The sequence below is a fragment of the Syngnathus scovelli genome, chromosome 7 (genome assembly GCF_024217435.2).
Source record: "Syngnathus scovelli strain Florida chromosome 7, RoL_Ssco_1.2, whole genome shotgun sequence".
NCBI classification, from domain to species: domain Eukaryota; kingdom Metazoa; phylum Chordata; class Actinopteri; order Syngnathiformes; family Syngnathidae; genus Syngnathus; species Syngnathus scovelli.
This window is the reverse complement of record NC_090853.1, coordinates 5789477-5804215: the sequence shown is the minus strand read 5'-3', so window position 1 is coordinate 5804215 and position 14739 is coordinate 5789477. Positions and strand designations below refer to the sequence as shown.

Here is a 14739-nt window from a genome sequence, read left to right as displayed (position 1 = left end):
ACTGTTGCCAATAACACAACAGGAAAAATATAACGTCTGCTTTTGACCTCTATAGCGCTCAGAGAAATGAAATGTCATCGTGATTACTTACGCATTGGTGACCCACTTTGGAGTCAAAACAGTTGAAAATCTAATCAAAAAATGCAAGGCAACAAAAACGATGACGCCATGGAGTTCTTGCCCAAAACATCGGTTTGACTCACCTGGATTCGATGACATCACCCATCTCACCGCAAGAACTCATCGTAGACGGGAGAAGATCACAGATGTGACGAGCTGACGTTTTGAGACGGGGCAGCAAGAGCGGCGCAAGAAAAAGATGAGCGGAGTAGAGAGTGTGTGATGATATCGCCGCTCACACTGAGGAGCTGGGATGGGAGCGAGCGCAGAGCCAAAGGGAACCACACCTCTTCTTAAGAGATTAACTTGGAAAAGGAGCGTACAGATGCGTGCAATTCCCAGTAATCAGCGTCCGTCCACGTGAGCGTCTGTTGTACAGATGCACAGAAACAAACAAATACTGCACAAGCGTGCTTGCTCACAGCTGAGCTATAAATAAATGATAAATCAATGGCTGGCCCAAATCCTGGGAGTGGGGAAATACTGCATAAAAAAAAAAAGGAGGGGAGTGGTGGTGGTGGTGGCTAAGCGAGTCATGACACAGTTTTTTGCACTCCATCTGCTCTTGGTGGAATGGTCAAGAGTGCACTAGGGGAGAGGGTGAGATGTGATGGTTGTGTTGGGGGGGGGGGGGGGGGGGCACTTGAGGGTAACAGCTGGATAACAGCATCGCCTCCTAAACAGACCAAAAAATCCTTCCATTTTAACAAAATAACTCTAAAATGCCTTTTCATTATTGACTTTTTCCTCCCTATTCCTTTCTGCTGCACTCCTCCAGGAATCGGATGTACAGACACTCGGGAAAGGAGGGTGACAATGAGACAGATCTAAAAATAAACATTGAGGGGGAGACAAAGCTGTAGCAGAAGACAAGCCTTTCAAACAAACCATAATACTGAGGAATGTGTGTTAAAAATGAGATCATTTCTGTTCTCCACACAGAACAAGTTTTAGAAACAAAAGGATGATGCCTCATCACAATTGTGGTATGATGGAGGAGTGTGTGAGTGTGCCCTCAAGTGGCTTCTGGACACAAGCACACAATTGCCTACTTTGCATGTTTGTCTACTGGATTACATAGTCAATAGCTTTCCATTAATAAAGAGTTGGGGAGGGGGGGGAGCATGTGAGGTCTAAAGGTAGCGGCAGCTGGTCTAAACTCAGAAGCTTTTGGTGCTAATCGACATGGCATCCCAGCTCCTTCACGCAACGCTAAACATTGGAATGATCAGCCTTACTGCTGCATGGCAACCACATCCCATGGCAACCAGGGGTATTTTGGTGGACATCAATAGAGGATATCTTAAATTTGTTGTCATATGGTGGAATGAACTACTGGCGACATATGGTCACATGGGAGACTCTGGAAGAGAGACGGCGGAATAGGAGACAAGTGAGCCTCTTCCTGCTCTCCAAGTAACAATTAGATTTGTGTGAAATAAGTAATTGTCTAATGGAGTGAGGAGGGTGGCTGATGGAGGAGCATTCTGTTGCCTTGTTTAGGAGCGCCCCTATTGGAAGGAAGGAGAATGACACACAGTCATGCATGGATGAAAAGCTATCAGTTGATGTGGTTTGAGCAGTATTGTATATTAGACTTGATTTAAAAAATAAAAAATAAACTTTTTGAAATTTAAATGATCACAGGGCACATTTCTACAGTATCTGTGTGTATCTTGCCAAATTTAATATTGTTGATCACCAAACAACACATTCATGCATTATGTACATATATGCATGTAAAGCAATTATATGCAAGGCCGTAAGTCAAAAATCAATATGCTTTTAGAGCTTTTAACATCTGCCTCATTACCTCTGTCCGTCCTTGGTCTAAAAGTGCTTTTCTATACACAACGTACATGATGATGACACTGATAGGAAACGTTTAGCAAGGACACAGCGTGGCGTTATGAAGAACAGCCAGTTCATATAGCATCGCTGATTACGTTTTTTGGGAAGTGGAAAGACCAACCTCTACACGTTACACGTGATGGAAGATTGACTCAATTGATATGCATCTGTTAAATAGATATATCCATTTGTCTGTCAGTCCATTTGTCTCGGGAGCAGCTACCATCTGTCTATTTGCCCTCTAATCTGTTCAGAAATGCAGCACGCTTAGCCCACAGGAAAGCGGTCTTGTCTTTTTCTATCTCCCACCACAATAAATACGTTGCTTAAAGCAATCAAACAACTACAATGAAAATATGGTAATTTTTTTTTTTGGACTGTTATATTAAATGTTTTTACTTTGATTGAGCAGGGGGTCACGGTTGCCGCGCAGATTAGAGACGGTGACCTTCACGGGGTGGTCCTGTCCCATTGACAAACACTAAAAGCAGAGTCTGGTCATGCAGAACGAATGGCAAACAAAATTGGTGCACTAAAACAGGCAGTTGTAGTTGGATGAAGTTGGATTATGTTGAATTCTCAAGACAAACGCTACCGTGACATGAAGAGGCTTCAGTGTTTCTGTTGAACGCTCTTCCGTCCTACAACGCAGAGGTTTTACATATACTTTGTGATTTTTTTTTTTTTTTCAAATTGGGAGCACATCCATCCATCCATTTTCTGAACCGCTTAGTCCCCACGGGGGTCGCGGGCGTGCTGGAGCCTATCCCAGCAGTCATCGGGCAGTAGGCGGGGGACACCCTGAACTGGTTGCCAGCCAATCGCAGGGCACACAGAGACAGACAACCAACCGCACTCGCACTCGCACTCGCACTCACACCTAGGGACAATTTGGAGTCTTCAATCGGCCTACCAAGCATGTTTTTGGAATGTGGGAGGAAACCGGAGTGCCCGGAGAAAACCCACGCGGGCCCGGGGAGAACATGCAAACTCCACACAGGGAGGGCCGGAGGTGGAATCGAACCCGCACCCTCCTAACTGTGAGGCGGACGTGCTACCCAGTGCGCCACCGAGCCGCCCTTTGGGAGCACATAAAGATGTATATTTTTTAAAAGTGGGGAAAATAAATACTGCAGTCTCCTGGATGGGTGACAGGCTTATTGTTCTAAAAAAAAAGTGTTGACCTTCATGCACTTTTGACTTCCTACTTTTTTTTTTTTTTTTTTGTTGACTTCATCGGTGGGTTACATTGCATCACACGGCAATGTTTGGCTATTTCTGTAAATGATACATCACCGACCTGCCCACACGCTCTGCAGTGGTTTACCATTCCGACTATATGGTGGAGAACTAAACTGAAATGCAATGCTCCGAAGAAGCAATTTCTTACTAGAGCACGAGTTTCAACTCTTTCTAATAAAAAGCGTGCAGCTAATATTCGACTTCCGAGCTTCCAGTTCCGAGAATTTATGAGAACAAAATGAGTGTTGTGATGACAAACAATAAACCCTAACTGATGTAAAGACCCTCAAGCAGACTGGCTCATGTATTACGAGAGAGGAAAACAAAAATGGCACAAGAGGGAGCAGTGTCCTACCGTGTTGCTAGAAAACACTGACACACAACATAGCTCCTTTTGATCGAGACGAAAGAGGAGCAATGTGACAAGTAGGTCTGTACTCACATCATCATACATCTTGGTGACTCCTGCAAGCACAAAAGACGTCACAAGCAAAGAGAAACTCCCTCCTCAGCATTGTTTCCTTAGTAAAGTGTGGCGAGACAAAAGCGAGGGATTCTTTTGCACATGAAACGAGTGCGCGTGTGTGCGTGCGGGTAGTCACCAGAGATTACAGACACGCACCACAGATGGTCAGCGCGTCTCGTCTTTTCACCGCCACCACCGTGGAGAAGAATGGCCAGCGGTGGGCCTTCCTCCTACTCCTCTTCCACCCCCTTTCTCTTTTATCAGCACGTGTGTCCGTCAAATGGGAGCGCGTGTCTGGGACAATGGCCGCCAGACAAAGAGCCCGACTACCCCCCACCAGGAGGCTGAATAGGGGGGGCACGTGGGCCTTGTCATCGATGGAACAATAGTACTGGAAGAGAGAGGGAGGGTGCTGACCATTGGGGGTGATCAAGTAAGGTGGCCCTGAGTTTTTTAACTTTTGGACTGCAACCATCAAGCCAAGTCATTTGAATGATCATGATCAAAATTGCATTGGTGGACCACCAACATTTTTAAGGTTCATCTTTATTCGTCATGGAGGAAAACCACACAAGCATGGGGAGAACATGCAAACTCCACACAGTCCGGAATCGAACGCGGAACCCCTGCACTGTGAGACAGACCTGCTAACCTGTGCATCATCATTCCACCCAATCTAACAATCTTCCTTGAAATTACATGGAGTCAATGGCAATTTTTTTCTAATTTCTACCTCCTAATCATAATTAATGGTATGACATTTAGCTAACATATTTCAAGGTCATGCAAGGTTCCTCCATTAAATTATCTCCAGTGCAAGCAAAGTAAGCCCAATGCCAAACCTGTCACTAGTCAAACAGGCACAAGCAGCACCTCCTGAACATCTCTCACCTCTGAGCCAAGGATGTAATTTTTTCTCTTTTTCTGTTATGGACACCTTGACCTAACAGTAGCAGATATTTTGGAACAGCTGGGTTGAGTCTGCAGGGTAAGTGAGGGGAGTGGACAAGAGAAGACATGTAAAGGCGGGCAGCCAAGCAGGCTGCTGACAGACTCTTTTGAGGCAGCAGCTGGTTAGAGAGGGGGTTTCACCAGCTGTGCCTCCGCTGACCTCTACGCACACATCTTGTCCCCCTTTTTACCCCCCAAAACTCCCATCCCCCAATTCTTTAACCAAATGTAGGCAAACACACGACACACTCAACCATCTGTCAATAGTGTGGCCCACCATTGAGCAATAATGCATAAAAAAAAAAAAAAATCTAATCTTGCATCGTGTCTCAAACAACTTCCCTGGAGAGAGATTTCTTAAACGAACTTCTCTGATGCGCCGAGCATGGAACTATGCTCCCTCAATAGATTTGCACGGTTTAAATCCTATGACTAATCCAAAACAGAGTAAAGTTAATTTATATTCAGCAGAACAGAGAAAGAGACACATTACTGGAGCTAATACCCAAGGGAAAATTACGTCTTCACTTTCACTGTATTTATTTTCACTACGAGCATCACACACACACACAATCCATCAGTGGGCTTAAAGGTTATGTTTCAGGTAAAGTGTTCTAAGCATTCACTTAAGAGCCAACTCTCAGAACCGCAACAAAAATAATGAATTGATAAATGCGCCTTTTGCAAGCTTTCAGCAAGAGCAAGGAAGTGTGACCTCTTTTTAATCTGAAAATTCTTCTTGCGTCCATGTCTTTGCCCTCAAGGGTTAGTTAGCAGTGTGAATATTGGATAGGGACAGATTGCATGGCGTAACACTAGACCTACATACACAAAACAAAATGTGATCTTACATTATAGAAGATGGGTCCCTCAAACTACATAAGGTCAAATGTCATGTGCCACAAAACAGCTATGCATTTTTATTGCACCATTTTCCCTATTTAAAAAAATACAGCTAGATAGGGAATTAGTAAGCGAGCATACCGTAGCTACTGTCTTTCCTCTCGGGGCATCGTAAGATTGTGTCTGAATTATGGATTATGGGAGTCGGAAGTCTGGATGTAAATATAATAGGAGGAAAGACGACATGGAAATGTGTTGTATGTGAATGTAAGGGGAAAATCTTCAAAGCTGCTGAGTGTGCAGCTGAGACAAAAGAGAGGGGGGGGGATTCTTAGAACAAGTCCCCTATGTGGTGCATAGAGAAAAAATATAAACACATAGAAATTCAAGAATCTTCCTCATGCAGCAAGTCAGAGGCCATCTGGTGACTATAGGAACCATCACCACACCTAACTTGACCCTCCCACTGTTAGGAGACAAGGTGCGACCAGAAGGAGGCATGCTCCTCACCCACTGAGAATGACATGAGCAAGAAAGATGAAGGGAGACAGGCAGAACTAATCAGGTCGTCGTGTGCTAATGACATCACACAATCTACTTCCTGTGTATCACTGCCATCTCCACTACACTGTATTGCTTTAAGGGAGTCAGACTGTTTTGGCAGCTCTCCTTTCTGGGACACATAGCAGTGAAAATTAACATTTAAAACAAGCAAGATCACTTGAGATTCCAGATTGTGGGAAGTTGGGTCATTTCAGCACAGCTCAGTCAAAACTGGGAAAATGATAGCAGAATGATCAGGTTGAGAAGATTGATGTGAAGCACGTGCAGCCTTGAAACGTCATCGAAAATCAATGTTAATGGAGGTTTCGGAAACGTCCTGGTTGTGAGAGGGTGGTGCTGAGAACTCATCTAAAAAAGGACAACATGATTTTATAGTGATGGGAGTGGCAAAACGCTAATATTGTGCAGTCTGTTCATAGTTATTTTATCTCTTCCAGTAAATTAATCACTTATGGTATTAATCAAGTATGCGTGTGCGCGTGCATTTGGGTATTATTGAGAAAGAGCTTTTTTCCAAACAGCTCCCATTAGCTAGATACTAACAATTGTCCAAAATGTCTTAGTAGGAAGATAAATTAGAATTGAAGGCAACTAATGGGTCTAGCCCAACTCCTGGCTGGCCAATCAAAAAGTGTTTAATCAGGTATTTGCCTAAATTCCCAATGGTATCTGTCAATTTGGCTGCCCATGCAAAAACCTACGGACCAGATGGTTTGAGTGGCTGGCTAATTTATAACCTTTCTGAGTGGCTACCTCAGCAGTGACAAACTCCGAATCCCTCTGTAGGGATTGCGAGTTGGACAGACTACTCATCTTCCAGTGGAGACAAACAAAGAGGAGGTTTGTTCCACTGGGAGCCTGCAGGCAGTGAATGCTACTTCCCTTCACTGAGAGAAAAAAAAGGCAGACAGAAGAGAAGGGGCCAAAAGAGAGACAGTTGAAGAAACCGATGACTTGAGAGGAAAGGGAAGAAAAAAAAAAGAGCAAGACAAGGACAGAGGAGAAAAGACAAAGAGAGTTAGCCTCAGTGGTTCTCAAACTTTTTGCACCACTGACAACCTATAAAAATACTAAGATTTCAAAAATACCACCAACTTGAAGATACAGTAGTGTAGTAGGTACAAGTGTCTATCAAAAACAAGTTTATTCCTAAAAAGCATATTTAATATTACTGCAAATCACCGCACAGTTTGAACAGACATTAGACTCAGTATAGGAATTAATTAAATAATGAATTAATTAATCGATAAATAAGAAAGAAAGAAAGAAAGAAAGAAAGAAAGAAAGAAAGAAAGAAAGAAAGAAAGAAAGAAAGAAAGAAAGAAAGAAAGAAAGAAAGAAAGAAAGAAAGAAAGAAAGAAAGAAAGAAAGAAAGAAAGAACGTACTGCAGAAATACTGAGAAAATTTACTGTTGAGAGGTTGAAAGCAGATTTGGACACCTTTTCTACTCGTTCAATAAAATAGTAGTTGATTCATTTGATAATCGATTAGTCAATGAATCGATTGATTTTGACAGCTCTCAAAAAGCAGCGAAAGCAGTGAGAAAGAAATGGCGCCGTCTGTGATAGAAAGACAAGAACTAGGAGAGGATAAAAAAGAGGCGCTGACAGGAGAGGCAGATCGACTGATGGAGACAACGTGCGAGAGAGCGAGCGGAGGGAGAAGAGTCATGTGGAGTCAGTTGCTCCTCATCAGCAGCTCGGCTGTCAGAGCTCTTCACCATAGCAACAATGAGTCATAGCATCTGTAAACAGAGTCAATGTTTTCTAAACCGAGACCCACTCAAAGATTAGCTGTGACATCACTTTTGCGTGTGTTTTTTTTTTTTTTTTTTACAAGAATAGCACGCCACAAATTGGTCCACATGGGTAGCAACACAAGCTGTTGTTTATTTATTTTTCTGTTAAATTTCTAGTAGACATAACTGGCAGTGTTAACACACTATATAGTAGTACTGTTAGACAAAATGTCAATTTATGCTAATTATATACAAAAATAATCTTGTTCAAATGCATTGAGTGGCATAATGATTTAATTAATAAATATTTAAGGACGTTAATCCTTTTCATGAATGTTTGTTTTAATAGTAGTTGTATATGTCCCATATTTAACTGTCACATACTGCACTATTTTATTTATTTAATTTTTTCAAACAAAGTGCTCTACATTTTACGCTTTTCATTTAAAATGGCCTCTTGTCTGTTCTTCAACATCCATTATTGCATTATCAGGCTCACCCATATTCATACTGGTTGTTGGCGAGCCTATGTCTAACATTCATCTCCTCTCGAAAAAATTTCAAGTACCGCTCATCCCATTACCAAATTTGGGTTGCTCTGTTTCATCCCGCCACTAGAGATGCAATTCTCTGTTCAATTCAACAGTTGTTGATTGCATGCTTTCATTCATGTAATACCTGAAATCATAAAGAAAATGTTAAAGTGCAACTTTTCTTGTAATCTTTACCAGCATTTATTTCCAAGCATGCAAGTACTACAGTATTCAGATTTGGAGGAAGTGCGACGTGGACACCGGTAGTAGCGGGACCGGGTATGGAAGTGGAGCTGCTTGTTTAGCAGACCCACCCTGACCGGCACAAAGGGGGGGGGGGGCACGCCCGATTCCGCTACCGGCCACCGCAGACAGCCCTATGATTGGCCAGCTGGATGACCTTTGATCCCAGTCATATTGTGCTGTCAGCTGGGCCAACCCTTGCCCCCTTTGAATGGGAGTGCAACAAAAGCCAGCCAAGATGAAGTAGCAAAAAGAGCTGTATGACGGGAAATGGTCTAAGCGGATGTGGAAAGTGCGTGCGTGGAATGTATGCATGCGGTGGATTAGAGCTTGGCTGTATTCATGACAGTGTTTCAGCAGTTAGCTTCATCACACCCAATTTGTCCTAAGAAGCCTGAACGTTTTACAACTTGAAACTTTCACCTCAATTCCAGACAAGTCTTGATCCAGCCTCAAATCTAAACCATGCCCAAGCAACACTAACAAAACTTCACAGTGGATCAATCGATTATCCAGAAAATTATCGATCACGAGGATAATCGATTAATCGGATAATTGTTGTACCTCTTGCTGCTCACAACAGTAGCATGGAATAAAAACAATATACACCTTGATCTGAAAAGTAGCCACACTTTCTTAACTCAACTACATCCCAAATCTTGCCCAGATTCTATTCTCTCATTTTAACGTTAAATCCAGATGCTGTCTTCACAGGTGGTGTAAAGCTTGTGGTGGTCTGAATACTACACCTACTCTCTTAATGCACAACATGTGATTCTTTCTCACTCTCTGAGGCAATGGGTCAGAACCCCGCCCCCAGCAGTACTCTGTGCGGAATGCCATGTCATGGAACAGATGGAGTGCTACACACAATGAAACTTCATGTACATATTCTCGGGTCTATACAAAAGCATGTGTGTTCAATGAAAGCCCCATTACACTTCCATGGGTAAGTTCTCTCAATATCTGTATCATCTTTGAGATCATAGTAGGCATCAAAGTATGATGCAGCAATGTTTTCTTCAAAGACATGACATGAAAAAAAAAAATTGACAGACTCAAAGGATCTGCAGACAGGTCAGGCAAGGCTTCTGATTTATTGGTGACCAGGCTGTTGTGAAGAAAATTGTCTAGAAACATCACATTAGTAAAATTCAGAAGCAGCAGTAAAGAGACGATTTTATAGAAATATACAGAATTGTCACACATTGCTTTGCAAAAGTTCCACTTTTTTTCCATGTTGGCTTATGAGGTATTCAATGCATGGTCATGTTTTACTCATTTCGCATACCCGATAGAAAAAAATGAAAGATGCTAATCACCCAATTATAATCTCTCATCTACTCCACTAAAATCTCAAAGAGCATCGTGCTATTGTTACACATACAAGCCTGCTAGCCAATAACCGAGGAAGTAAAGAGGGATGCACCAGGAATGGGCTGCGTTCAATCTACTCACCGACAACGACGGATGATCGGATCTTCTCTGTAAATCCAGCACGAGAAATTAATCAAAGAGAATTCAGCAGTATTTCCAAAGATCTTCTCCAGTCGCTCTTGATTCCCTGACGGCAATGTATGGTGTCGCTGTTTAGGCGTAACTCAAGCAGACTTACACACTTACACACTCAACTCACGCACACACAAAACACGCGGCGTTACACCAAGACAAGCTTACGCATGAATCGGAGATATAGGGCGTCAAAGAACGATGCTTTCAAGTCAGTGTTGATCTGTGTGGCGTTTGGGAGTGCAGCTCGGATGCTTCGCCTGTTCACTGTGCACTTACTGGGCTGCCCCCCTCCGGCTCCACCCGCTAAGACTGCCTTTCCAGTGCGCCCATTGGCACACGCGGCCGGACATGCAAATCCACACTTCCCATTGATGTTTTCCAGAAAGGACAGAGAAAGGGGGGAAAGGCAGGCGTGTTTCCATCGCTCCACTGCGCCACTGTGCGGTAAACCACCCACTGTGGATCCTCTCCACTTGACGTCACTTTACATGGACGGCGCAAAAAGGTTTGGGGATGGGTGAGGCGGTGGTTGAATTATAACTATACCTGCAACAGCACAGACAAATCATTTGAAAGACAAAACGCTTTTATTCTTATTCAAATTTGCTTTCATATGTTTACATTGTCACTTTGAAATACATTTAAGTAAGTTTTTTCTCAAGGGACAGTGTGTATAATTTTGTGGCATCTAGTGGTGAACAAATAGAATGCAACTTAGGTTAGAACATGCATTTTGAAGTCTCGTATTCCCTCAAGTGGCAAGTGCATCCCATTGGCTACACAATCTGTAGTCATTGATCCAGCGAACTTGTGACCCCTGACCCTAAGCCTTACTCTTCAGGTATCGATAGTAGATGGATGGTGGAGAGACAGGTCAGCGTCCTGCACACTGAAACCCGAATAAAATTAGCAACTAGAGGACCTACATTTATATTTAAAGAAAGGTGTATTGATATGATACAATTTTTCTATATTGTGACCTTTATGTTTGAGTTCACGCTATGAAGTAGTTGAGCTCATTCACTTATAGTTGTCATCAGTGGATAATAAAAATAATGCATATTTTTTTTTCCACTAGGCGCACTGAAGCCTATCCCAGCTGTCTTAGGGTGGAAGGTGGGGCACAATTAATTATAAATGACAAAATATCAATTACCGATTGGGAACCGGGACAGATGAATACTATAGTAAGAGCTGCATGGGAGCGACATCTACTGGAAAGTTAAAGGAGTTCAGTTAATCTGGAAAAGATAATTTAAAATAATCAATTTGTGATTGCTCATATAAAACTAAATATAAATTTTCATATATGAAATGTTGTTAGTCAAGGTGCATAATTCATGTCCAATTTAACAAGAAATGAGTGTAATGAATAGAATATTGAGATATTTATGACTGCTTTAAGGCAGCCACAGCAATAGACCATGTTTCATACACAAGATAAGTCAAATCTGTATGTATTGTACTGTGTTTGACCTGGTACGTCACGTCTGCGTTATTTTGGCCGACGTCAGCATGGAGCACACCTGCGTCCTCGTGACGGCCGCAAAGCAATTTCTTGCAAGTTTGCTGTATTTGTGTATTGTGACCCCCGGCACCATCTGGAAGGCGAAACCGATGCGAACCTCGTGAGGCGCACGTCGCCGGCGCTTTGCGTCGGGCCCGCTGGCGGCTGGAGAACACGCACAGAAGTAGAGCACGGCACCTCACAGCAAGTTATTTGTTGCAGATGACAATTTAGATTTTAGCAAGGATCATGGAAGAGATGACACATGATTTGCTTTTGCAAGATGCATAAAATGATGTGGCGGCTCCGGCTTTGAGTTTGACGCCTAAGGAGCGCGGCGCCACGGCATCAAGTTTGCGAGGACGCGATGCCGGAGCTGCTGCAGGTTGATGCCGTAGATGAGCGGATTGAGGAGGGGCGGAGCCACCATGAACAACACAGCCAGCCCGTGGCGCCAGCCCGCTAACTGGCCACCGCCGTAGCGCTCGAACAGGACGTCAAAGCAAAGCGAGCCAGTGAAGACGGTCAGGGTAAGCACATGCGGCACGCACGTCTGCACGAAGCGGCGGCGGTTGCTGCGCGAACGCAGCGAGGCACGCACTAGGTGGCCGTACGAGACGCCGATGAGGACGGCCTGCGCCACGTGCAGGAACATCAGCAAAAAACCGTAGACGTTGTTGACGGTGTTGTCGACGCACGACAGCTTGACTAGCGCCCAGTTGGTACAGAAGAGTCGATGGATCCGCCGGCCACACAGCGGCAGGCGCGCCGTCAGAATCACGCCCGCCGTCGTCTCCAGCAGCGGCAACAACCATGTCAGCAGCAGCAGCCGCCAAACCTTAGGGAACATAACAATGCAACATTTGTACAACTCCATTTTGGAAGTAATTCCACTGCCGGCCACTAAATGGTAGCACACCGTTTTTTGTTGTTGTCAGATTAAAGTAAAATACTTTCCATAGAGATTGAAGGCATTTTTGGAGTAGATATTTTTCCATTTTTAAATTGCAAAACAGACATTTCTTCAGAAACAAAACTATGTAAGCATCGCTCCATAAAGGCCTTTGAGCAGTGACACCATGTAATAAAAGGACTGCATACGAACCTTCTGCGAGGTCATGATGGCACGGTAGACCAGCGGGCAGCAGATGGCCACATAGCGGTCATAGGCCATCAGAGTTAGACTGGCAAACTCACAGAAGACGTAGTAGTAGAGCACCAAGATCTGCACCAGGCAGCCGACATATGACACCACGTGCGCCTCAGCCAGCAGGTCGTGAAGCAGTTTGGGGTAGAAGCAAGACGCTCCCAGCATGCCGTTGGCACACAAGTTGCACACCAGTACGTAGATGGGCCGGTGCAGCGTCTTCTCCGCCGCCACTGTCGCCATCAGCGTTAAGTTCACCAGCAGCGTCAGCACATATGAAATGAGTGCCAGTGCAAAGTAAACACGCCGCTGGCTGACACTGTAGCCGCTCAGGCCGTCTAGTTCCAACACCATCGGTGGCGACCATGAGGAATTCGCCATCTGTGACGGAAAGCCGTCGAGCGGGAAGAATCTGCCGTGCTGTGCACGTCTGCCAACTGAGAAATGTTCAAAAAGGAGCCAGTCAGAAGATCAACTGAAGCATTCAAACGTTGTGTTAAATGTGCATAAAATTCACATTAAAAGCACATTTATGCCAAGAGCTAAACAGGTTAATTTGCCTATGTCATGTCAAAACAACCTAAATAACTTTCATTTTCGCAATCAACACACATTCATCCCTCAGTTAAAAGCGTCACAATTTCTGTTTTGCAAAGATTTTTTTCCATCCGTGTGTCAAAACACCCTGAATCAAAATACTTCCATCACAAAACTACTCCAGGACAGAAACATGTACCAAACAAGTTTGCATTTGCTTTCAGTCAAAGGCTGCTTTTCAAAACCATTCAAGATGTGAATCCGAACAACAAAAACTACAAGCCGAGCCACATTTCAAAACAATCGCGTGCTTTTCTTGACAGCGCTGTCAAGAAAAGGTGAAGAAACTTTTCAATCAGCTTAGACAAAAACAGCAGTGAGAGAGTGAAAGCGTGTTGATGCTGTGAGCAGAAACAATCAAAAGGGCTAACTTGAGTTTAAGTTAGCAAGTGGGAGAAAAAAATATATGCAAGATGACAATTAAAGACATTCGCCTCTAAAATACGCTTGAAAAAGCGTGGTGACGATGAGGAAAGCTGAAGAGGCCGCTGGAGATTTTATTGACCAAAAGCACAGAGGCCACGCCCCCTCAGCCCTCACCCCTCGTTTCTCATCGTCCCCTTTTTGACCTTTTAAGGCAGTTCGATTTAGATGGCTGGCACCTTTCATAAACAATAGACTTGACATTTTTAACATTATTTTCTTAACCTTGACGTATTCCTATTAGATGGAAGAAGGTTCAACTTGTCACTGTGTTGCCATGCATACAAAAAAAAAACACTGTAAATAAATATTTTGAGTGAATTCAAATTTTCAAAGCAACAATCTAAAAAAATATTCAAGTTGGAAAATTGTACAAAAAATGAAGTTTTGCTGTGGTGAAAATTGGCTTCACATTTCACAGAAAAAAAACAAATAGAAAGAACTACAGAATTGTAAAACACCTCAGCAAATTGTTTCACAATACGTCTTTATTTATATTGTGCTTTCACAACAGCGATCTCTAGATTCCTACATTTGCCTTGTTTAAAGCGGTTATAGATGAAAGAGAGAATCAAAGTTTCCCTTCACAAGTGGATCAGAGCCATAAATGTTTGTAACTTTAATGTGCAGTGCTCCAAAGGTCAGTTTTGCTTTTTGTCCCCAGTAGAGCAAAATGTTGACAGGCAGCTTTACACATATGGGACAGAAACAAATCAACATGTTTATCCCAACGTTGCTAATCATGTTGACAGACATCAAGCATTAACACAACACTTTCATCCCTCAGAAGCTAATTACCAATTAGCTACTAAAGCCCAGGCGACCTCACGGGACCACCAGCCACCCGTTGTCCCCCTTAAACTTGGGAGTATGTCAGTGACCCTTGACCCCTGTCAGGCACACAAGACCCTGTCGGGCACACAAACATTTGAGGCACAAGTGTCGGGCGCACGCTCAAACCTGTCTTGGGACATGTGCAAGGACGAACGCTAAGATTCACT

At 43.5% G+C, this 14739-nt stretch overlaps 2 protein-coding genes across 4 annotated transcripts in view; both read right to left on the bottom strand.

Annotated features, from left to right (window-relative positions):
- Positions 1-11750, bottom strand: part of numbl (NUMB like endocytic adaptor protein) — a 39161-nt gene extending 27411 nt beyond the window's left edge. The window contains exons 1-4 of one of the 3 annotated variants that reach the window (XM_049724951.2): positions 11591-11750; positions 11221-11305; positions 10230-10610; positions 10011-10116 (exon numbers count right to left, since the gene is read on the bottom strand). In XM_049724951.2, the coding sequence (XP_049580908.1) occupies positions 10011-10116; positions 10230-10233 (110 nt within the window). In that variant the 5' untranslated portion in view covers positions 10234-10610; positions 11221-11305; positions 11591-11750. Of the gene's footprint in view, positions 1-203; positions 763-10010; positions 10117-10229; positions 10611-11220; positions 11306-11590 lie in introns of those variants that run through there. The other 2 variants (XM_049724953.2, XM_049724952.2) reach the window with 2 other exon arrangements.
- A 138-nt stretch (positions 11751-11888) lies between these two features.
- Positions 11889-14026, bottom strand: LOC125971886 (olfactory receptor 52J3-like). Its single transcript, XM_049725014.2, has 2 exons — positions 12677-14026; positions 11889-12409 (listed from the first exon to the last, which is right to left on the bottom strand). The coding sequence occupies exons 1-2, from the start codon at positions 13097-13099 to the stop codon at positions 11897-11899; spliced, it is 936 nt and encodes a 311-aa protein (XP_049580971.1). The 5' UTR covers positions 13100-14026; the 3' UTR covers positions 11889-11896.
- Between the last annotated feature and the right edge of the window lie 713 nt (positions 14027-14739).